At 40.1% G+C, this 24962-nt stretch overlaps 2 protein-coding genes across 6 annotated transcripts in view; both read left to right on the top strand.

The window, feature by feature from the left end:
- Positions 1-5996, top strand: part of MTRF1 (mitochondrial translation release factor 1) — a 46827-nt gene extending 40831 nt beyond the window's left edge. For 4 of the 5 annotated variants that reach the window (XM_057707949.1, XM_057707948.1, XM_057707951.1 and 1 more), the window contains one exon: positions 3268-3398. In XM_057707949.1, coding sequence (XP_057563932.1) covers positions 3268-3381 — 114 coding nt within the window. In that variant the 3' untranslated portion in view covers positions 3382-3398. Of the gene's footprint in view, positions 1-3267; positions 3399-5869 lie in introns of those variants that run through there. The other variant, XM_057707950.1, reaches the window with a different exon arrangement.
- A 4468-nt stretch (positions 5997-10464) lies between these two features.
- Positions 10465-12861, top strand: KBTBD7 (kelch repeat and BTB domain containing 7). The gene has a single exon (XM_057706956.1). The coding sequence runs from the start codon at positions 10745-10747 to the stop codon at positions 12788-12790; it is 2046 nt and encodes a 681-aa protein (XP_057562939.1). The 5' UTR covers positions 10465-10744; the 3' UTR covers positions 12791-12861.
- The last annotated feature ends 12101 nt before the right edge of the window (positions 12862-24962 follow it).

Below are 24962 nucleotides of genomic sequence, written 5' to 3'. Positions count from 1 at the left end.
TGTGTTTTTAACATGTTTAGAAATTTCTGTGTATCTTATGCCACTTCCCCTGTCTTCTCAGCAATTTAAGGCTGTCTTGCATAAGAACATAAGAGCCTTGTCGAAGAGGAGAAAATATTTACTAACTTCCCTTTCCTCAGGAAACACAGTAATAAACAAACAAGTTTGGCCGTATTGTTCTAATTACACCGTAGTCTTTCAGTTGTTTTTCAGTAGTGGTGATGGTTTTCTATGAGACAGCCGTGTTCTTATGACCAGTAACATTTTTTAAAAGAGCGCATAGGTGCTCAGAATAGCATTCAGTCATGAAACAGAGGCAGGTTAACTGGCTTTTATAGTTATATCTGACTTCGGCCTAAATACTAACATATTATGGCTAACTACACTAGCGCGCCAGACTCAGAAAGGACAAGCACAGTCATACCGGTGTGCTCTACGAATCACTGACCAACTTATTGGAAAGAAAGAAAATGCTCAACATTAGTGAAGGGGACAAGTTTGAAAATGGCACGAAAAACCATGCTGCAGTAAAACATTAACGTCTGTATGCAGGACAGGAAAGATACTGGTCAGACTGAATAATTTAGGAACTAAAGAGTTGTAGATGAGGCAGATAAAGTGATAAAGGCCTTAACCACAGGGCAGCCACCACAGGACAGACTGGAAGGAGTGGAGAGGAAAGAAAGTGGGTGCCTGTGGGACTCCGCTCATCTCTCCGCCCCTATGCTAGAGCCTGGACTTCCCCCGACTCTCTACATAGTTCCTGATGGAGCTGCTGTGTTCTTACATGATCACAATTTTGACCCAAGACAATAATCGATTTGTTTGGGGAGGAAGTTAAAACAAGCCCCAGTCAATGAGTTTCTTCCCACAGCTTTTAAACTAGAGACGAAGATGCCCATTCTCTCTCTTGGATTAAGCTGAAATACGTAAAGCTTAAAAGAGGTTAGAAGCCACATTTCCAGTCTTGGGGAGAAAACAATCTTCAGTGAGAGAAGAATGAAGCTGATGTATTGAAAGGAGCAAAACTGGGAGAACTGGATGGAAAGAAGCCTGATGCAAAATGCAGTGTTTATCTCTGTTTAGAGAAATACTATTCTCTTTTTAAGATCTGATTCATATTTTTTCCTGTATTTTTTAATTTCTTGCACTGTATTATGCTTATGTTTTATTTTTACTTCACTCTCCCACTAGATTGTGAGCTTCTGAAAGTTGGGAACTACAACTCCCTCATCTTTTAAAAAAAATTTATTTTATTTTTATTTATCGGGTGTGTTGGGTCTTCGTTACCTTGTGCGGACTTTCTCTGGTTGTGGCAAGCGGGGGCTGCTCTTCATTGTGGTGCGCAGGCTTCTCATTGTGGTGGCTTCTGTCGTTGTGGAGCATGGGCTCTAGGCACTTGGGCTTCAGTAGTTGTTGCTCGTGGGCTCTAGAGCGCAGGCTCAGTAGTTGTGGCACACAGGCTTAGTCACTCTGAGGCATGTGGGATCTTCCTGCACCAGGGATGGAACCCCTGTGCCCTGCATTGGCAGGTGGATTCTTAACCACTGAGCCACCAGGGAAGCACCAACTTCTTCATCTTTGATCTTTGTATTGCTACCACTCTGGTTAATCCAACTGAACTCTAAATGTGATATGATTATCAATCAGAGTAATAAAGCTTTTAATATAATTTTCAGCTGATGAAATCACTTTGGCAATAATCATAATAATTTGAGCTTACAGGCACACTAATTTTATAAGCAATTTTCATATTACATTCAATGTGGAATGAATCTTAATTTTAAAGTTTCGTCATAGTGCTCTTGCTTTCTGTTTAATTTTAAAGTTTAATCGACATCTTGATATATGCTGGTGTTTTGTGGAATGCAAAGATAGTAAGGCATACCTTTTCCCCTACAGTTTAATTTGAGAGAGAAGTGTGTACACTTAACCTGAAATTTAACTTCAAGACCTTTCAAGAATGACTGTAAATATAAGATTAGTTCATGTCTACATATAAACTTTAAATGTTCTATGTTTCAGACGCCAACGTTAAAATATTTCTATTAGGTCAATGTCTGGATTTTGAGCATTTCCAAAATAGTAGGCTGTGCTAATTCACTAATCCCAACAACTCTATTACCCAGAACCTTTATAACACAAGAAAGGTGCTTGAAGTCATTATTTTACTCATTTCTCTGAGAGAACTTGAGCAAAGTCTTAACTGAAACAGTTTCCACCCAAAGGAAATAACTGGAAGTTAGCATGAGAGAGGGTTTTTTTCTCAATTTTTTATTTTGAAATTTCAAGCACACGTGTTTAAAGACTAGTCCAGATAGACCCTGTACCTAGATGCCACAGTTGTGAACGTTTTGCTGTGTTTGCCTTCTCTCCTCCTCCACTTCCCCTTTCTCTCTATATATACACCTGCGTTGCTATTGAACCACTGGAAAGCAAGCTGCAGACCTCAAGTGAGGCACTTGCCCCCGAAATATTTCAGTATAAATATTTTTCAATTACACAGGACTACTAGATTTTAAAACCACTGTATTTCTAATTTAAGAAAAATCGGAACTATTGTAAACCACTTAGGGATGATAATAATAATTTGAATTGGCATGAAAAGCGTGAGCTGGAATGTTTGACAAGGCTTTACCTGATTCAGGTCCAGAGAATCTGGCAACACCAGGAGCAGTGTGCACCTTCATATGGCAACAACTTACCTGGGCCATTCAGACATTTCAGTCTACTTTGCCCTTGGGGAGTAATGAGATATGGATGAAAAGCGTGGGATTTTCAGGACAAGAATAAAAAGCCTTATTTTTTTTAGGGTACTAGAGCAGAAAGGTTCCAGCAAACATATCCTCCCAAAGATGGTTTGAGAACCTAGAAGCGTGTTGTCAGAAAAGTCAAGCAAAGGAATTTGAAAGAGCAGGAAGTAGTAAATTTCAAAAGTTGATTCAGATCTCTGTTCTGTTGTCTCCAGAGCTATTGGAAAGATCCACATCCCACAAGATTGATTTTTAAACAAAATGCTAATTTAAGTAATTTCAGAAAGAGCATAATTCCATTTACTCTTTTGAGTTCACTTTTCACATAAAAAGCCAATATTAACTAGGGATCCTCCCAAGTTAGCAGTTGTGTTCATTATATTGTAGATTAGTAATCGTTTGTTGCTATTACATAATGACTTTAAAGAAACAGAATAAATATATGCCTAGTTCTTTGTTTTGTTTCTCCTTTGTTTCTAGTAATCAGGTTTTCATAGTAACTCTCTTTTACCAGGAATTTTTATGTGGGGAGAAGTGCCTGGATCAGCTAATTCAGAGACTCCTTCGATCAGCGGATGAAGAAGCCATTACTGAATTTTTGGATGAAAACCTTAAATCAGCAAAATAAATAAGGATTTATCATTTCTTATTATATAAATGCAATAGACCTATGTCAAGAAGCAGACCGAGGCAGGGAAATCTGTATGAAAGTTCATAAAGTGCAGCTAAAAATACAGAGTACTTAAAAAAATATTTTTTACTGAATCAAGTCGCATTTGTTGACCTAAGGGTTTATTTTAGGTTTCCTGTAAAGTACAACCCAACTCTTCAAGTAGAAATGAAGCATGCATTGTTGAAAATAGAAATAAAGTATTGAGAATTGATTGTGATTTAGGACAGGTCGCTTGTTCTCTTTATGTACCTTTTTTTTTAAACCATCTATAAATTAGACACATTTTACATCTGTTACTTCAGGGCTTGGTGATATAAATTTATAAACTTGTTTGTAAACTCCTATTTAAAGACAGAGTACTGTTAATCATGTTAAACTTAGGACTTAAACTGCTACTTTTAAATTAAAAAATAAATAAAAGTTGTGAAGAATATGAGTTGATAACGCTAAGCATCTCTAGGATACAGATGGTAGAGCTCTTTGAGTGCTGAATGAACTCTGTACTGTACAAACCACAAGTCAATATTTAAAGCAGACTCTCTGCTTGGCTCCTATTTCTTATTGTTCTTTGACTTAATAAGCATCAACAGATGTGGTTTATACGAGTAATTTACTGTAGTCAGTTTTGTGCCGTAATACATAAAACCTAGTCCTTACTTTACAGAGCTTCCAGCTGAGCAGGGAGCCAAAATATGTCACCAACTCTAATTCAAAGTGGCATGTTATACTGCTCATATTTAGTAATTGCTCTTGGGAAGTTTCTTGAGTAAAAAAGAGAGCAGTTGTTATTTTAGACAGTTCCTCAGAGAGGAACTGTATGCCGGAAAAAACTAGTTAAATAGAGTTTCAAGACAAATTGAGGTTTCCCTGGTGGCACAGTGGTTAAGAATCTGCCTGCCAATGCAGGGGACACAGATTTGAGCCCTGGTCTGGGGAGATCCCACATGCTGTGGAGCAACTAAGCCCGAGTGCCACAGCTGCTGAGCCTGTGCTCTAAAGCCCGAGTGCCACAACTACTGAGCCCGAGTGCCACAACCACTGAAGCCCTCACGCCTGAAGCCTGTGCTCCACAACAAGAGAAGCCACCACTCTGAGAAGCCCACGCACCGCAACTCACCGCAGTTGGAGAAAGCCTGTGCACAGCAACAAAGACCCAATGCAGTCAAAAATAAAAAATTAATTTTTTAAAAAGTTTCTGTTATAAAGATGAATTAAATTAAGATTAAACACATTTGGTAAGTCTACTTCATAGGTGATGTTGTGATACTGTATCATATCAGGAAGTTCCACTATTAGAGATGCTAACTTTGGAAGCCGTCAAATCTCTCCGTTATAATGGTACATGTTCTCCTTAATAATTAGTATGTAATCTGCTAGGTAATACTTTGGCATCATGTAAACATTTGATTTCTCATTGTGCAAGGCAGCTTCTGAAATGACCCCAGTGATCCCTGTTCCTGGCATTTCATGCACTTGTATGATCTTCTCCCCTTGAACGTGGACCAGATTTATTGACTCTTTTCTAACAACGAGAATACAATTAGAAGTGGTGGGATTGTCACTTCTGATTTTAGGTTGTAAAAAGACTTGCTTCTGCCTCTGGCTGTCTGTCTCTGCCTCTCTCTCGGGTCACTCATGCTGGTGGCAGCAAGATGATGTCATTAGCAACCTTATGGAATGACCTGCGCTGTTTGGCAAAACTGAGTCCATTGATCCAGCAGCCCTCAACAGCCTGCCAACTAGCACATGAGTGAGCTTGGAAACAGACCATTTAGCCCTAGTCATGTCCTGAAATGACTGCGAACACTTACCTGTGATTTCAGGAGAACCCTTTAGACAGAGTCATACACCGCCTGCTTCAGAACCTGACCCTCAGAAACAGAGTAAATTAAGGTTTCCTGGTTTTAGCTGCTAATTGTTGGGGTAATTTGTTACACCCAAAAATGTAACTAATACAATAATACACCTCATGCCCTTCAGTCTCATTGATTTAACATCAATGAATGTCTTGCTTTGCCTGAAACAGCTGCTACGTTTGGAGTTAGAAAATGGTGATGTTCTCAGCCTTTTCATTCTTTCTAAATTTTTAGCTGGAATTCTTTAAAGAAAGCTTCCCTTTGTCTTTCCTCTCACTTTCTCTGAGCTGAGAGATAATAATCCTATTTGAATCAATATCATGATTTCCCTAGGGGTAGGTGTTCTCCACTCCCCACCCCCCCTAATAATTGATGTCTCTGGAGAATCTGCTTTAATTTGAAAAAATGTTGAATAGGGAGTTTCAAGGTAAATGTTAGAAACACAGAAACTGATTTTTGTTTTCAGGCATTTACGTAACAGAGAAATGTTTATCCAAGGAAATGTAAATATTAAAACATTGTGTGAAACAAGGCAAAATGAAGATAGTCAACCTTAATGTTTTTCTCAAACCTTTGTATTTATACAGATCACTCGGGAAACTTGCCATAATGCACTCTCTGACTCAGTAGGTCTGGGGCCTGTGATTCTGCATTTCCAACAAGCTCCCAGGTGATGACGGATGATGATGATGACCCACAAACACCACTTGGATGTCACCACAAGGATCTAGAACATCTATTATTTAATTAATGACTACTTTCAGTTGTTATATGCTTAATTTTTGTACAGTGAGAGTCAGTGAAACTCATAATCCTGCTTTATTCAGGTAGACCTTTAGTCTTCCAAACTAAAAAGATAAACTTGACATTATTAAGTCAGTAGAAAACTATTGGGAATGAACATATAAGCCAAAGATAAATCAGGGTTCTTGTAAAAAAAATCTGGAAAGCCAAAGTTTCTCATATGCACAACACTTTCAGAATATCAAGGAGTAACAAAGTTTATTTAAAAATAAACCTTAGAGATATTTTAAAATGGAACTTGAGGGCTTCCTAGGTGGCGCAGTGGTTAAGAATCCGCCTGCCAATGCAGGGGACACAGGTTCGATCCCTGCTCCAGGAAGATCCCACATGCCACGGAGCAACTAAGCCCGTGTGCCAAAAAACCAAAAAAACAAAACAAAAAAAAGAAAAAAAAAATTGAACTTGAAATTGAGTTGAGACCTAAGATCACCAAACTACTACCGTCACCTAAAAAGTAAAAGAAAAAAATTTTAAATCATATGACTCTAGTGTTGGGGGGCAACAGTGATTAGGAAGACATGAGTTGGCAGGGGTGGGGCTTCTGGGAGGCTGGTAATGTTCTATTTTTGGACCTGAGTGGCAGTTACACAGGTGTATTCATTTTGTGATGGTTGTATTTACAATTGAGTTAAATTGAGTTTTGACAATTGCATACACCTGTGTAACTACCAGCCCACTCAAGAAGAGGACATTTCCATCACCCCTGAAAGTTTCCTTGTGTTTCTTGCCAGTCAATCCAGCAATCTGCCAACTCCCCCCTACCCCCAAGAGTGGCACCTCTATTATGATCTTTATTCACTATAGCTTATTTTCTCTGTTCTGGAACTTCACATAAATGGTCGGACAGTATGTACTCCTGTATATCTGGCTTTTGTTCAAAATTTTTGATACTCATTTACAATATTGCAGGTATCAAAGGCTGTTTCTTTTTTATTTCCGAGTAGTATCACACTGTGTGACTATACCACAATTCATCTTTCTCATCCTTCTATTGATGCACATTTAGAGTATTTCCAATTTTGGCTATCATGGATAAAGCTACTATGAACATCCTTGCACAAGTCTTTTTGTAGACGTGTTCTAATTTCCCTTGGGCAAATGCTTAGGAGTGAAATTGTTGGGCATTTAACATTTAAAGAAACTACCAGTTTTTGGAAGTGGATGTATCAATTTATAGTCATAGTATTAATATATGAGGGTTCCAATGGCTCCCTATCATCACCAACATTTAGTATTGCTGATCTTTTTTAAGTTTAGCCATTCTAGTGGGTGTGCAGTGTTTTCTCATTGTGACTTTGCATTCAGCTGAGGATGAATGACATTGAGCAGGTTTTCATATGTTTATTGGGTGTATGTATTATGCATATTTTTTCCTAGTCTCTGCCTCACCTTTTAATTTTGTTTTCACTGCTTTTTTGATGGGCAAAAGTTTGTAATCTTGTTGAAGTTCATTTTATGTTTTTTTTTTTTTGGTCAATCTGGCGGGTATGAAATGGTCTATCCCTATGGGTTTGTTTTATTTTTTAATTTATTTGTTTCTTGGCTATGTTGGGTCTTCATTGCTGCACATGGGCTTTCTCTGGTTGCGGGGGGGGCTACTCTTTGTTGTGGTGTGCGGGCTCCTCATTGTGGTGGCTTCTCTTGTTGCGGAGCATGGACTCTAGGCACATGGGCTTCAGTAGCTGTGGCACACGGGCTCAATAGTTGTGGCTCATGGGCTCTAAAGCGCAGGCTCAATAGTTGTGGCACATGGGCTTAGTTGCTCCGTGGCATGTGGGATCTTCTTGGAGCAGGGAATTGAACCCATGTCCCCTGCATTGGCAGGCGAATTCTTTACCACTGCACCACCTAGGAAGCCCGATTTTATTATTTTTTTTAAGACTGGTGTTTCTGTGTGGCCTAAGAAATCTGCCTACCTCAAAGTTACAGATAGTCTTCTGTTTTCTTTTAGATGTATAGTTTTCCCTTTTCTATTTAAGTTTTCAGTTTAATATAAAGACCCATTTTGATTTAATGTTGGTTTATGGTATAAGGGGTCAAGATTTTTTTTTCCCACATTGTGATCCAGTTGTTCCAACATCATGTGTTGAGAAGACTTTCCTTTCTCCATTGAATTGCACTGATAACAATGTGGTGTTTCTAAATTTTAAAATTCAGTTCCTTGGGACTCCCCTGGTGGCACAGTGGTTAAGAATTTGCCCGCCAGTGCAGGGGACATGGGTTCTATCCCCGGTCCAGGAAGATCCCACATACCGTGGAGCAAGTAAGCCATGCACCACAACTACTGAGCCTGCACTCTAGACCCGCAAGCCAGAACTACTGAGCCCTGCAAGCCTAGAGTCCATTCTCCACTACAAGAGAAGCCACTGCAATGAGAAGCCCGCACACCGCAATGAAGAGTGCACAAGGTGCCCGCACCTTGCCACAACTAGAGAAAGCCTGCGTGCAGCAATGAAGACCCAAGGCAGCCATAAATAAATAAATAATAAATCTTAAAAAAAAATTCAGTTCCTTGGTCACACTAGCCACATTTCAGGTACTCAAGAGCTACAGGTGGCTTCTGGCTACTGGATCGGTCAGGGCAGACATAAAATATTTGCAACATTGCACAAAGATTTCTGATAGCACTATTCTAGAACTTAGAGCATAGTATCTACTAAATATTTTGGGTTCTGTGAAAGGTAATCTAAACCAAGTACAGGCAGATATAAGGAAGATAAAAATTAATCACTGAACTTACATTAAGTACCTAGAGTAGTCAAATTCAAAGAGACAGAAAGTAGAATTGTAGTTACCAGGGATTTGGGGGAGGAAGAAAGAAGCCTTGTTATGAATGGGTACAAAGTTTCAGTTTTGCAAGATACAAAGAGTTCTAGAGATGGGTGGTAGTGATGGTGGCAAAACAATGTGAATATACTTAATACCAAAGCAATGAACAATTTGAAAATTGTTAAAATGGTAACCTTTACGTTAAGTATATTTTATCAACATAAAAAAAATTATTTTAATTGGTTTTTCCCCAGCTGGTGTTAGTGCAGGAGAGAAAGCAATGGGTGTTACTAATGACAATTCTCTCTGGTGTACCTGAAAGAGACCCAACAAAGGTACGGAAGAGATATTGGAGCCCAGAGCCCCACTTAGTTTAATGTCTCTATCCTGGAGTATTTCCATTAGACCCTCATCAGCTAATCGGAAAAAAGAGAAAAACAATTTGACAGTTATTCTGCTATGTGTTATCCACCTATAATACTAAAGATTTCATTCATTAGGTTATGGTTACACATGGCAAACTAGCAGCAGGAATAGTCTGGTTTAAATGAAAGATCTTTTAGATAAAAGATCTCTAACAAAAAAAATCTCTAAGCACTTGATTTTGAATATTTAAATGTTGATCAGTACACATATGAAACATTTTTGTAAAGCATAAACTACTGTATTGTTTCAAGGAATGTTAGGGCATGTATGAATACCAAGTTTTGAGGGTCTTGGGCTTTTGTACAATACAAGGTATGTTTGTTTAAACATTTTAAATTAAAACTCTCGTTAAAACTCCTTAATAAATTCCAGAATCTTCAACTGAATTGTGGAAAGGAAGTGAAAGGAGCAGTATAAGTAACACTCATATTAAGTTATGAAAATAAGCTTGCTTCCCAGGAGATGAAGAGTTGATTGGGTGAGAGGCCAACCTGTCTATGAATATGCCTGATTTGCATATTTAAGGCCATCTATAAATGCTGTTCTCTAGGACCTCATCTTTGTCGAAGACATCCTAATGAACCTATATATCGTTTAGTATTGAAAATATTGTAATACTCCTCAGAACCTTTGAAAAGAAGCAACATTAAACACTGGAAGTTGTCTTTACAGAAATTGTTTATGACGTCAAATAAGTGGGTGCCTCACTTTTCATAAATTCTAAAAGAAAAGCCAACAATTATTAAATCTTTATATTTTAGGCACAGTGTAAACAATTATTGTTCTAATCAACAAATATTTATTGAAGCGTCCTATGACCTATGCAATTTATCTCATTCCATCCTCACACAACCCTGTGAAATACTATTATTCTCATTTTAGAAAGAGGGAAAAGTTCTCAGAGAAAAGTTACACAACTAATGAACACTAAAACGGGGCTTCCACACCGGGTCTCAAACCCACAGTTCCAAGCCATCAAATCCAGGAGAATAAATGCTTCCTAACTCTGTTAGTCAAAGCAGTTGTCCCCCAGAAACCTCGCGATATCACTCGAACTACTACTCCCAACATGCAAAGCGGCTTCTGTGAGGCGGCCTTAGCCGCAGAGTCCGCAGGGCCCCGGCGTGCCTCGAGGCGCGAAAGGTAACCTGGGAGCCGTAGTTCTCCTGGACGCTTACCGGTATTGCCAGCGCGGCGGCGGCGGATCGCTCGGTTCCAGCCAGTAGGTCCTGTGAGGGCGAGCTGAGGCGGAGAGAGGGCGCGGAACTGGAAACGGGTGAGTCAGGCACTGTCTACGCGATAAAGGGAGGCGGCACCGTGGCGTAGGGCTGAGTTAAGTCCGCACGGCCCCGTTCTCTTCAGGGACACCGCGGTCTTAGCGTCTGCGAGGAGACGGTGAGGAGGCGCCAGAGCCCGGTCCTTGCGCCCGTTCCCGTGCTCAGCTCCCCGCCGCCGTCTCCACCATGCAGTCCCGGGAAGAAGCCCCGCGCTCTCGCCGCCTCGCCAGCCCCCGCGGCGGGAGGCGGCCCAAGAGGATTTCCAAGCCCTCGGTTTCGGCTTTTTTCACGGGCCCGGAGGAGCTGAAGGACACGGCCCATTCCGCCGCCCTGCTGGCCCAGCTCAAGTCCTTCTACGACGCGCGGCTGCTCTGCGATGTGACCATCGAGGTGGTCACGCCGGGCAGCGGGCCTGGCACGGGCCGCCTGTTCCCCTGCAACCGTAACGTGCTGGCTGCCGCGTGTCCCTACTTCAAGAGCATGTTCACCGGCGGCATGTACGAGAGCCACCAGACGAACGTGACCATGCACGATGTGGATGCCGAGTCCTTCGAGGTGCTGGTCGACTACTGCTACACGGGTCGTGTGTCCCTGAGTGAGGCCAACGTGCAGCGCCTGTACGCGGCCTCCGACATGCTGCAGCTCGAGTACGTGCGGGAAGCCTGTGCTTCCTTCCTAGCCCGCCGCCTTGACCTGGCCAACTGCACGGCCATCCTCAAGTTCGCCGACGCCTTCGACCATCACAAGCTGCGATCACAGGCCCAGTCCTTTATAGCTCACAACTTCAAGCAGCTCAGCCGCATGGGTTCGATTCGGGAAGAATCTCTGGCAGACCTGAGCCTGGCCCAGCTGCTGGCCGTCCTGCGCCTGGACAGTCTAGACATCGAGCGTGAGCGGACCGTGTGCCACGTGGCGGTGCAGTGGTTGGAGGCGGCTCCCAAGGAGCGGGGTCCCAGCGCTGCGGAAGTCTTCAAGTGTGTCCGCTGGACCCACTTCACGGACGAAGATCGGGATTACCTGGAAGGGCTGCTGACCAAGCCCATTGTGAAGAAGTACTGCCTGGACCTCGTTGAAGGGGCCCGGCAGATGCGATATGGTGACACGTTGTACAAGTCTCTGGTGCCAAAGCCAGAGAGCAGCGGCGGCAGCAGCTCTGTTGTGTCCATAGCAGAAAATCCACCCCAGAGGCTGGGTATGTGTGCCAAGGAGATGGTGGTCTTCTTTGGACATCCCAGAGATCCCTTTCTGTGCTATGACCCATACTCAGGGGACATTTACACAATGCCATCACCTTTGACCAGCTTGGCTCACACTAAGACTGTCACCTCCTCAGCTGTCTGTGTCTCTCCAGACCATGACATCTATCTAGCTGCCCAGCCCAGGAAAGACCTCTGGGTGTATAAGCCAGCGCAGAATAGTTGGCAGCAGCTTGCTGACCGCCTGCTCTGCCGTGAGGGCATGGATGTGGCCTACCTCAATGGCTACATCTACATTTTGGGTGGGCGAGACCCTATTACTGGAGTTAAATTAAAGGAAGTGGAATGCTATAGTGTTCAGAGGAACCAGTGGGCCTTAGTGGCTCCTGTACCCCATTCCTTCTATTCCTTTGAACTGATAGTGGTTCAGAACTATCTTTATGCTGTGAACAGTAAGCGCATGCTCTGCTATGATCCTAGCCATAATATGTGGCTGAACTGTGCTTCTCTTAAACGCAGTGACTTTCAGGAAGCCTGTGTCTTCAATGACGAGATCTATTGCATCTGCGACATCCCTGTCATGAAGGTGTATAACCCAGCCAGGGGAGAATGGAGGCGGATTAGCAATATTCCCCTGGACTCTGAGACCCACAACTACCAGATTGTCAACCATGGCCAAAAGTTGCTCCTCATCACTTCTACAACCCCACAGTGGAAAAAAAACCGGGTGACTGTGTATGAATATGATACTAGGGAAGACCAGTGGATTAACATAGGTACCATGTTAGGTCTTCTGCAGTTTGACTCTGGCTTTATTTGCCTCTGTGCTCGCGTTTATCCTTCCTGCCTTGAACCTGGTCAGAGTTTCATCACTGAGGAGGATGATGCACGAAGTGAGTCCAGCACTGAATGGGACTTAGATGGATTCAGTGAACTGGACTCTGAGTCAGGAAGTTCAAGTTCTTTTTCTGATGATGAAGTCTGGGTACAGGTAGCACCTCAGCGAAATGCACAGGATCAGCAGGGTTCTTTGTAAATATTTTGAAATACTAAGATGTTTCTACTGCCATGGAATATATCTTAAAAAGATGTGCTTTCCTTTTCCTGGAAAAAAAAAAAAGGTTGATGAGGACCGCAGATTTGGTTTAGAAAGGGTGGTGTGTAAATTACTAATGTAACATTGAAAAGTTTAAACAGTCCGTGAAATCAACTATATAATAATTTACTGTACTGAAAGTCAAGATTAAAATATGCAAAAAAAATGAACTATATAATTGATTAGAATGCTTGGTGGCTTTTTCTTTGTTCAACTGTTGCACCAGTGAATTGTTTTGATTAGTTACACTTTATATTTTGATTATCTAGTTTAGTCTTATTAATTTTTTAATTCTATTTAGTGTTGTGAGGAAGTTAGCTTTTTAATTCTTATGTAGAAAATTGGACTAGAAATTGTTAGTAGGGTTTTGAAGGTTTATATCTGCCTTCAGAATAATGAAAGTAGTAGATTTCCCAAATTTTCAGATAGTCAGTTTTCAGTATTCTAAGTTAATATAGTTTGTTGAAATTTGGTTTTGTTTTTTTCCTTCTACAAAGAAAAAAAATTGGATGTATATATTAAGGTTATTAAAGAGTGATTTCATTTTGGTAATGTGTGGAATGGTCTTAAGCACTCACAGAAAGTGAAAAAAAAAATCAGGATTCTACTGTTTTAAAAGAAATTTCATTTTTGTTTTTGAAATATAAAATGTGTATTTGCTAAATGTGACCATTTTTCTATCCTAAAAATCTTCCATTCTGATAGTATCATCAACTATTTAGACCCTTCTAAACCAAAAACAATAGGTAAATTGCCATATTTTTTCATCTGTACCTGATACATGCTTCATTAAATCAGAGGATGAATCATTTTTTTTCACTGGACATATGATCAGGTAATGTAAATTTTTATCCATTGGTCATGCCCTGTCTTAAAAAGTTTATATGCTTTCCTACAATATTTTGGCTGTATAGTTTTGGTGTTTGTTTTAGAAGATTGTTCAGCAGGAAGTGATTTTTGTGAGGTGGTACTGGTTTTGAAAATATGTATAAGCTAAAAACAGTATTTTATTGAGATTAGTAGTAGTTATTGTGTCTATCCACTCCAAAATCAAGTGCCAGCAGAGAACTTTAAAACTTTAAGCTGTGTATAGAATTGTTTTATGTAGCATTGAAATTTTCTGTCAGTTTTGTAAGTCGCTGTAAATGATTATCAGCTTGAAGGTATTTTTGTATTAAAAGTTGACACTTAAAGAACATCAGTGGATGATGGTGTTTGGGGCCAATAGTGAAAGTATGTTTCCTCTAGAATACTTCCCTGAGCAGTGGTGTACATGGTTATTTTATTAGGTTGTTTGTATTTGCCCTATATTTCTCTGTGAACCATGCTCCAGTCTGTTTTTTGTTTGTTTGTTTGTTTGTTTTGTATCACCATAATAAGGGAAGGTCTAGAAATAGAGACTAAATTGCACAAAATTGACATTGTTAAATATGAGAACACATAGGTGCTTACTTTTTGAGGGTCTGTTAATACGTATGGTTGTCACAACACGTATACGTGGTAAATGGTGTATATATACAGATGCTTATGGTCCATAAATTTTTCTATACCCACTAAGTTTATCTTCTTGAATCTTTGTTCAATAACATGCTAATTCCTCTTCTGTGTTTATTCTCTAGTGACCAAGTGCTAACATTTCTCTCACCCTGGCAGAGTACTGAGGAGTGTGTTCTGGCATGAAGAACAGAGTTTTGAATAAGAAAAGGGAGGGAAAGAGAAAAGGGTTTATAAAAGCCAAACACACAAATAATGTTTTCTTAGCTGTTGTGATTGGCCACCTGAAGAGTCCACAGGGCATTCCTGTTTAACATTATTTAGTGAAATAAAATTCTTACCCTTGAAGCATGTGTTCCGTCAAAACAGCATACATGCTTTAGTTTTGTTTGTTCCACATCAGGGGTGTCAACAAGCACTGCTCTTCACATGGGAAGCTATGTCTTAATAGTATTTTTTGGCCAACTTTTCTTCGCCTTGTTGATAGTGAAGTGTACTTCCCTGTTGACAGTGATAGTGTAACTTCTTGTTAATAGCTTTTGGTTTTGTAAGGTAGAAATAGGACGGTGCTGATCACAACCACGTTATCCATCTTCAGAATAACGTATGCAACCAGCTGATAAGAGACAGATTCTCTAATGTGTCACTCTTAACCTTCGAGTTACGTATAAGCTAATTAGTAGTAAAACATTGGTTTACAAAGAGCTTTTCTTAGAAAGGATTTTAGTTCCATGATAACATTTGTGAATTAGGGAATAGATGTTAACATTTATTTTATAGATAAGTGATTTGTACATGGTTAGTTACAAATAAAACTGGCACTAGAACCCCAGGCCTTCTGACCTCTTAATTTAGTTTCTGCTAAATGTACGAAACCCTTGCTTACATAATGAGTGATACAACTAGCCGTGTTGAAATCCCTTCATCACAGGAAAGCACCTTTGTCTCAGTTTTACAATTATTCGACACAAATTATAGCAAATGCTCAATATAATATCATTTGCAGGATTACTATTTGTAAGAATGATCTTTGTTTTTTGTATCCGTCTGCCTGTAGTCTGAAAAGCTCAGAGAACCCAAATTATTTCAAATAATTTAAATATTCAAATGATTAGCATTGGAATTTTCAAAAGGATAAAATGTAAGGCTAATTTAGCAAACAACTTAATTTGGGTTTGGGATTAAATTTAAATTATAATTCCTTCTATCTCCTCTAGTTGAACAGTGGGTTTTTTTTTTTTTTTTCTGTCTTGTACTTGGATCTTATTGAGAATCTGATGAAAGCTTTTGACCCATTCCCCAGAAAAACGTACGTGTTTATGTTTTCATAATTTCAAAAGTGTTATGACACTTCTGCAGTTCATCCACATACCCAGAGTAAGAACACAGTGACAGTCCCAATCACACCTCTACAAAAAAGAATTAGCATTTTGCACAAGATATATTGCTCAACTGTTTATAAGAGGGGAAGGGCATTATTTTACTTTGCTCTGTCCTCTCATCTGATCTCTACCTTACTTGCTTAAAATTTTCAACATCTTTTCATCATAACTTTAGAAGAATATTTATTACAGCAAGTATGATAGAGCAGGAAAGTATAGGAAGCAAAATTGTTTATAGAAAATGTAGCTAACTAGCCATCCTAAGAGAATTAATAGATAAGCTATTTCTAGAACCACAGAGATTGTTAAATATATACAAACCAAAATTTTTTTTAACGAAGCAAAACGAGATAGTGTTCACAGAAGCTGCCAAGTCTTCAAGTATGAGACAGGCAATAAGTTTTATGTCCTCTCCCTGACTGTGGGCCATTTTGTCACCCAGATCTGTTCCATCGGCTCCTGTTCCTCACTTATTTAACTCTGTGGACTCAATACTGTCCAAGACATGGGGTGTAGGGAACAGTATTGTTGCATACTATTACCCCTCCATATCTGAGCCATATTTTCTCAGAAACCATCCTACTGTGTGGGCAGTCACCTCTCTATGACAGAATCAACCTTTTACATTCTCTGCCAAGCAATTTTAGCTCTTTGGAACCACTATGTCTTAATGAGGAATCTTTGGTGGGAGGGGGGAGAGGGGGACAGGGGATGACAAACTACCCCTTAATTCTGGAGAAACTAGCAGATAGCAGTGGCTGTCACTTCAAGGCACAGCCTCATCCAGTCTCAATATCCTCATGGCTTTCTTTGTACAGAGAAGATAGCATGGGGTGATGTTTTCCTCTTACTGTATACATTAGTTAGGATCTAGGGGGTGGTTGTATGTTCAGAGACCCTGTAGTTGGGGGGCGGGGAAGGGGGAGCGGTGTTCGTTTTGTTTTTTGGTTTTTGTTTTTTTGGCTTTGTTGGCTCTTCGTTGCTGCTCGCTGGCTTTTCTGTAGTTGTGGCTAGTGGGGCTACTCTTCGTTGCAGTGCGCGGGCCTCTCAGTGCCGTGGATTCTCTTGTTGCAGAGCACGGGGCTCTAGGCGCACAGGCTTCAATAGTTGTGGCACGTGGGCTCAGTAGTTGTGGCACATGGGCTTAGTTGCTTCGTGGCATGTGGGATCTTCCTGGACGAGGGATCAAACCTGTGTCCCCTGCATTGGCAGGCAGATTCTTAACCAACTGCACCACCAGGGAAGTCCCCTGTAGTTGTTTTAATAAGAAGTTTCTCATATAAAAGTCCAATCTATTATGTTAGCCCTGATCTAGGAAGTCGCCTGAGACCCAGGCTTTTCTGTTTTCCTATTCTGCTACCCTTAGGGTGTTGTCCTCGTTCACATGGTCTAAGGTGGTCTATCTTCATGTGCATATTCCAGCCATCAGGAAGGGAGAAAGGGAGAGGGGAGGGCATGACTCCTGTAAGGGAAGTTGTTCACATCACTTCTGGTCACTTGACATTGGCCAGATTTTGACCTTATGGCCACACCTACATGTGTGCTTGGAAAAAGTAGTGTTTATTCTGGGTCAACATGTGTCTTATTAAAATTCAAGCGTTCCTTCTTGTAGAATGCTGAGGAAGGATATTGTGGTATGAATAGCAATCTCTACTATACCATCTGTCAAGCTAGATTTTATCACATGGCAACCAAAATGATTGCCAGGACTCCGTAGACCCACAGCCTACCACCTTAGAAACCCCAATGGAAAAAGGTAGTATTTTCTGATATCTCTTGTAGATAATTCCTGGGGGGGCCTAGGACTCTGAATTACCAAATTGGGTCATTTGTAATAGATGAAGTTGGGAACATGGAAATATTGAGGAAGACAGGTAAGGGAATTACCTCGGTGAAGGATTATAGTTCCTACTGTGGCAGACTCTGCAAAGGCACTACAGTTCCAAAGATGGGAATGTTCAGTTTACAGTGTGTACTTTGTTTTGACCTGATCTTAGGATGCGAGGGGAAACCTGGGATGAGAACAAGCTGGCAAAGTTGTTAAGCATCAGATCTTGAAGACTTTGTATGCCATGCCCAAGAAGTTGGCTTTTTTTTTGCACATAGTATAAATTCATTGAGAATTTTTAAGTAGGGACTTGGCATGATTGAATCTGTTTTGTTGAAACTCCTCTCCTGGATGTATTGACAGTGCATGGTGGAGAGGGCAAGACCAGTTAAAGGAAGGCAGATGTAGTCCAGACGGTGAGATGATGCAGCCCTCAATGGGAGCAGTTGTTTGTTGTGGGCTTGATGAGGAAGGGACAGGTATAAGAGGGGTTAAAGAGGCTGCGCTGGACCTATAATTGTGTGTTCAGAGATGAGGGAGCTGAGAAGGGAAGTATGAAAGGAGTATGAGACAGGAAGGACGACAGGCTATTTCCTAAGTTTCCTGCTTGCATATCGTGAGCAGGAACTTTTACACCACACTTCTTACTAAATGTAAGAAACTGGTTTCTCTCTATTCGGTCCAGCAGTGAGCTAAGTGTTGGCAGGGTGGTTCTAGCCCAATGAGGTCCTTCATGAGCCCAGGTTCTGTCACTGTTCCCCCCCCAGCCCCCAGCTGCTAATGAGTTGTCTTTATGCTCGTGGACAAAGCACACTCACCAGGATTATGTTTGTGTTGCAGCCTGCAGGGATGGGGAAAGAGGAAATGGAGAGCAAAAAAATTCCTTTTTAAAGGACTTTTACACCACTTTTGCCATTTTTCCGCGGGGGAGAATTTAACCATATCACCACATCCAGCTGCATGTTCACCTGGGAAATATTGTCATTAGATGGGTAGTATGTATCCAGCTAAAACTCAAGGGTTCTATTACTAAGTAGATTAATAAACCGAGAGATTTTAATATAGATGTGTCCAGGCTTCCTGTATTCAAATGTAGATGGTTCACAACACCGTGTGAGCTTTATTGCTCTGATGGTTATTTCAAATCTCCCTAATCCTCCTTCTATAATAAATTCACAGCCAAAAGTTAAATTCCATATAATGCCAAATAATGATTTTTCACAAACAAATGCATCCCGGAGTACCTTTAATACACACACACACACTCACATACACAGAACAGTTGTCACATCCTTGCCATCCTTCCCAGAAATGACAGAAATTAAGCCTCCATAGTGTCAGGGTCCTCTCCCTAAGTGCCCAAGCTCTTTTCCATTCCCCTCTCCTCTGGGAACTTACCAGTACAGCCCTCTTATTCATCTCACGCTCCAGCAGCTCTCCCACCTATACTAAAAAAGAGGGAAAAAGATAAGGAACTGAGTTTGAGAATAAGGGAGTCAGATCAGATTTAGAGACACCAGTGGATGCACGTGGTGTCCCATGGCCAACATCTGACCCCAGCTGCAACTCGGGTGGACACTCACAGGCTGTGACAATTAGACCGCTTTGTTTTTCTGCCTCAGGGCTTTCTCTGAAGGCTCAGTCTCTGGGCAGTGCTCCCACAACCACAGCACAGGAGTTCAAGGGGACGTTAATGCCCCCAGGGTAGTCCTCTTGTAGTGGAGGATGGGAATTGATGGATGCATGCCTCAGTATCCCAACTTTAAGAAAAGGACAATTCTAAAACATGTTCTGTATGGATTCTCAGAAGGTCCCCTGATGGACTGAACCCCAGTCTCCCACAGCAGCGATCAACTCAGTAACACATCTTCCCCGTGTCACTTTCAGGGTATCGTCAACCATGTCACATCACAGAAATTTGATTTGGCAGTTAGAAGTTCATTGATGGTATTTTGCAAAGACGTTTCTATCTGAACCTTTGCTTGGAAGCAGAAGCCTGGTAAGAATGGATTAGAATGAGTGAGATGAAACGAGTTAGCCACATGCCAAATATGGGTTTACCCCGCTTCTAGAATGCACAGGCAAACTCAAGCCTCACAGCCCTTCTTGTAACATGACAACAACAAAAAATTCATGTTTTGATAAAAACCATGTTGCCGAAAATGTTGCATCTGAATCTAACTAAGCCTTTAGACCAAAATTCCAGTTTACAGGAAAGACAGCGACCAGAAGGATGAATTAAAATCACCATGAAGATGCAGTCAGCCAAATCCAGTCTGTGGGACATCCAACAGGACAGCTGACACAATGGCAACAGCAATTTATCTTCCTCACATGGTGAGATGTGGGAAAGTGGAAACGGCAAGCATGGGCTATTCTTTGGAGGGGAATGGGTCAGGAAGAGAATACCTAGGTTCTGTTTTTAGTTGCTATGAGTCAAACACTTTACGGGCTCAGGCAAAAAGCCATTATAGAGAATAATGAAGGGCCTGGGCTTACAAGCTCAGAGGAAGGGAGGAGATGGAACAAAACACAGGTGGCAGGATTATACTGGAACAGGAGCCAGGAACCTTCTTCTAAAACTGGAGGAAGAAGGGGAGGGTTGATGTAAATGGAGATGAGTTTCTACAAATGGCTTTAGATGTCAGGTAGCTTATACCTCTAACCTTAATTCTATCTTTGAATTAGGATGCAAGGTTTCCTGCTGAAAGAAAAAGAACAGCATGGGAAGAGCACTTGAGGAGAGGGTGAAACTACTAAGTGAGTGGTAAGTTTCAAGAGAGCAGGAGGAATGAGGCTACTTTATGTCTTATAACACCAATCAGAGTGCCCTGAACAGAGCTGAAAAAAACATTTATATTACTAAATATATAGATATATTACTGAAATTTTAAAAATAATCTTTATATGGCTTGAATTTCTGTATATTGGTTTGGTGTGGGTTTTTTTTTTTTTTTTTTTGGAGGGGTTTTTTTTTTTTGTTTGGTTTTTTGGTTTTTTTTACTTTTTTCTGGCTGCTGCTGCACGGCTTATGGAATCTTAGTTCTCCAACCAGGGATTGAACCTGCGCCCTCGGCAGTGAAAGTGCAGTGTCCTAACCACTGGATGGCCTGGGAATCCCTGTGTGTTGTTCTTGATCAGTAGCTGATTCTTGATTTTTTTGTCAATTGAAATCATAGAATATGAACCCAATTTTCTTATTTAAACCCAAAGAACTTTCAATATACCAAGGGTCATACTGGGGTAAGACCCCTAGTTGTTAGTAAAGCCAGAATTAGAACTGCGTTTCCTGTCTCTTAAATCAGGGTACTTTTTTCTAGTACACCCTCTTGCCTCCCACATATCAATAGCATTAGTGGTGGAGTTTACACCCTTTTTTCAATGTGAACACCATCCAAACAGAGGACTTAGAAAGTAAAATCACTGTTCTGCTTGAGATTTCTTTGGTCCTTCAGTCTCATTCTGATGTGCCTTAGGGCACTGAGTCTGGCATTTCTGCCCAGATTACCAAGAACTCTGAATAAAGAGAAGCCCAGACCTGAAGCAACATCATCTTAGCACAATTGAAAAAGGAAATGAATATTGGTTTTAATTCAAAATAAAACCCCAGAAAACCTCCAGTGATCAAAGTAAAAGTTTTTAGATATTAAAACATATGGTATTGTTTTTAGCATTATATTGTGCACATATTTTTAATAGTATATTTAGTATTTATACTATTTGTATTTTCTGTATTTTATTTTGGCCATTTTAGTTCAAATACAGTAATCTCAACCAGAACATTGAGTTAATTTAATAAATATCAAATTCTTCCTATGTTTAAATTCAGTTATGATATTAAGTATATCAAGGCAATATTAAGGTATACTTTCTTAAATACTACCTCATGGAATAACCAGTTGTACTCATGGTATTCCAGTTCTGTGTACTTGTGGAATACCAGTTGAATGAATGTTTGAGGAGAAATAAAATAGTCTCTAAATTTAAACCATTTTCAATGGTATTGTACTACTAATTTAAAGATAGGATCTGTCATATTTTACTTCAAAATGCAGTCTAAATTTATCAAAGGTACACATTTATTATCGTGAAGTTTTGTATTATAGCTGAAATCAACCTTAAAGTTATATGCTATAATGTTGTTGTTTGTTCGTTTGGCTGCATTGGGTCTCTGTTGCTGCGTGCGGGCTTTCTCTAGCTGTGGCAAGGAGGGGCTACTCTTCTTTGAGGTGCGCAGACTTCTCATTGCGGTCGCTTCCCTTGTTGCAGAGCACAGGCTCTAGGTGCTCGGGCTTCAGTAGTTGTAGCATGCGAGCTACAGTAGTCGTGGCATGTGGGCTCAGTAGTTGTGACTTGCAGACTCTAGAGCACAGGCTCAGTAGTTGTGGCTCACGGGCTTAGTTGCTCTGCAGCATATAGGATCTTCCCAGACCAGGGATTGAACCCATGTTCCCTGCATTGGCAGGTGGATTCTTAACCACTGCGCCATCAGGGAAGTCCCTATGCTGTAATTCTTGAGATCTCTGAAATGTCAAGGATTCTTTTTTTTTAAAATAATTTTATTGAAGTATAGTTGATTTACAATATGTTAATTTTTGCTGTACAGCAAAGTGATTCAGTTATACACATATATACATTCTTTTTTATATTCTTTTCTATTATGGTTTATCACAGGATATTGAATATAGTTCTCTGTGCTATAGAGTAGGACCTTGTTGTTTATGCATTCTATATATAATAGTTTGCATCTGCTAATCTCAACTTCCCAATCCATCCCAACATCATTCTTTTTAATGGCTGCATGGGAATCCACTGTAGGTTTGTACCAGTATTTATTTAACTAGTCTCTATTACTGGATGTTTAGATTGTTTCTATTTTTTTCCTGCTGTGAACGATACTACTGCTTTTTTCATGTTGAAATGTCAAGGATTCTTAATGTCAGTTCCTGATGTAGTAGGAACTCAGGTTCTTACTTTTTCCCATGTTGGTGACTGCTGGCTCTGTTTGTGAATGTTCAAGAGAAGAGAAAGGACGGAGAACTGGAATCAGCCAACTATATTGCTTATCAGGAGACTCAGAAGACCTGGAGAAAGGTGAGGCACAGCCTAGCGTTTAAGATCTCTGTGAGACAGGATTCCTATTCATTTTTATGCATGTGGTTATCCATTCTTCCCAGCACCATTTGTTGAAGGGACTATCTTTTCCCCATTGAGTGTCCTTGGCTCCCTTGTCAAATATTTATAGTTGATTTTATACGTGGGGATTTATTTGTGGGCTCTCTATTCGGTTCCATTGACCTGTACGTCTGTTTTTCTTTCTTCCAGTTTTATTGAGATATGTTTGACATACAGCACTGTGCAAGTTTAAGGTTTGCAGCATCATGATTTGACTCACAAACATCCTGAAATGATTATCACAATAAGTTTAATGAAGATTTATTCTCATATAGATACAAAATTAAAGAAATGGAAAAAAATTTTTTTCCTTGTGATGAGAACTCTAAGGATTTACTGTCTTAACAATTTTCATATATAACGTACAGCAGTGTTAATTTTTTAAATTTTTATTGGAGTATAGTTGATTTACAATGTTGTGTTACTTTCTGCTGTACAGCAAAGTGAATCAGTTATACATATGCATATATCCACTCTTTTTTTTTTCAAGATTCTTTTCTCATATAGGCCATTACAGAGAATTGAGTAGAGTTCCCTGTGCTATACAACAGGTTCGTTTAGTTATCTATATACAGTAGTGTATATATGTCAATCTCAGTCTCCCAGTTTATCCCTCTCCCCCCTTTATCCCTGGTAACCATAAGTGTGTTTTCCACACAGTGACTCTACTTCTGTTTTGTAAATAAGTTCATTTGTACCCTTTTTTTTCTGAGTCCACATATAAGCAATATCCTATGATATTTATCCTATGATTCTGTGTCTGACTTACTTCCCTCAGTATGACAATCTCTAGGTCCATCCATGTTGCTTCAAATAGCATTATTTCATTCTTTTTCATGGCTGAGGAATGCACCGTTGTTTATGTGTACCACGTCTTCTTTATTTCTCTGTTGATGGACATTTAGGTTGCTTCCGTGTCCTGGCTATTGTAAATAGTGCTGCAATGAACATTGGGGTGCATGTACCTTTTCTAATTATGGTTTTCTCCAGGTATACGCCTAGGAGTGGGATTGCTGGATCCTATGGCAGCTCCATTTTTAGTTTCTTAAGGAACCTCCATAGCGTTCTCCATGGTGGCTGCACCAATTTACACTCCCACCAACAGTGTGGGAGGGTTCCCTTTTCTCCACACCCTCTCCAACATGTATTGTTTGTGGATTTTTTGATGATGGCCATTCTGACCAGTGTGAGGTGATACCTCATTGTAGTTTTGATTTGCATTTTTCTAAAAATTAGTGATGTTGAGCATCTTTTCATGTGTTTGTTGGCCATCTATATGTCTTCATTGGAGAAATGTCTGTTTAGGAATTCTGTCTCTTTTTTGATTGGGTTGTTTGGGTTTTTTTGATATTGAGCTGCATGAGCTCTTTGTATATTTTAATCAATCCCTTGTTTGTTGCTTTATTTGCAAATATTTTCTCCCATTCTGTGGGTTGCCTTTTTGTTTTGTTTATGGTTTCCTTTGCTGTGCAAGAGCTTTTGTTTATTTTTGTTTTATTTTCATTACTCTAGGAGGTGGATTGAAAAAGATCTTGCTGTGATGTATGTCAGCGAGTGTTCTGCCTATATTTTCCTCTAAACGTTTTATAGTAACCAGCCTTACATTTAGGTCTTTAATCCACTTTGAGTTTATTTTTGTGTATGGTATTAGGGAGTGTTCTAATTTCATTCTTTTATATGTAGCTGTTCACTTTTCCCAACACCACTTATTGAAGAAACTGTCTTTTCTCCATTGTATATTCTTGCCTTCTTCATCACAGATTAGTTGACCATTGGTGTGTGGGTAGCACTGTTAATTGTATTTATCAATTTGTACATTACCTCCCTAGTCCTTATTTATCTTATAACTGGAAGTTTGTACTTGAACTGCCTTCATCCAGTTTCCCCTCTCCCTACCCCTGCCTCTATTAACCACAAATCTGTTCTCTTTTTCCATGAGTTTTTGTTTTTGAAGTATAATTGACCTACAACACTCTGTTAGTTCTTATTACATAGTATTGTTTGAAATCAGGAAATGTGCATATAATATTCACAAAAATTAACTTGAAATGGATTAAAGACTTAAACATAAGACCCGATACCATAAAACTCCTAGAATGAAACATTGGGGACAGTCTCCTTGACATTGGTGTTGGCAGTGATATTTTTGGATATGATACCAAAAGCACAGACAACAAAAAAAAAATCAACAAGTTGTACAGCAAAAGAAGCTGTTTGCAAAATGAAAAGGCAG

Source organism: Hippopotamus amphibius, chromosome 14 (genome assembly GCF_030028045.1).
Source record: "Hippopotamus amphibius kiboko isolate mHipAmp2 chromosome 14, mHipAmp2.hap2, whole genome shotgun sequence".
NCBI classification, from domain to species: domain Eukaryota; kingdom Metazoa; phylum Chordata; class Mammalia; order Artiodactyla; family Hippopotamidae; genus Hippopotamus; species Hippopotamus amphibius.
Note: the sequence above shows the minus strand (reverse complement) of the source record. Positions and strands in the feature narration are given on the sequence as shown.

Bases quoted from the DNA above. Each gene is read 5' to 3' on its own strand.
- KBTBD7 (XM_057706956.1), top strand. From the start codon at position 10,745: ATGCAGTCCCGGGAAGAAGCCCCGCGCTCTCGCCGCCTCGCCAGCCCC.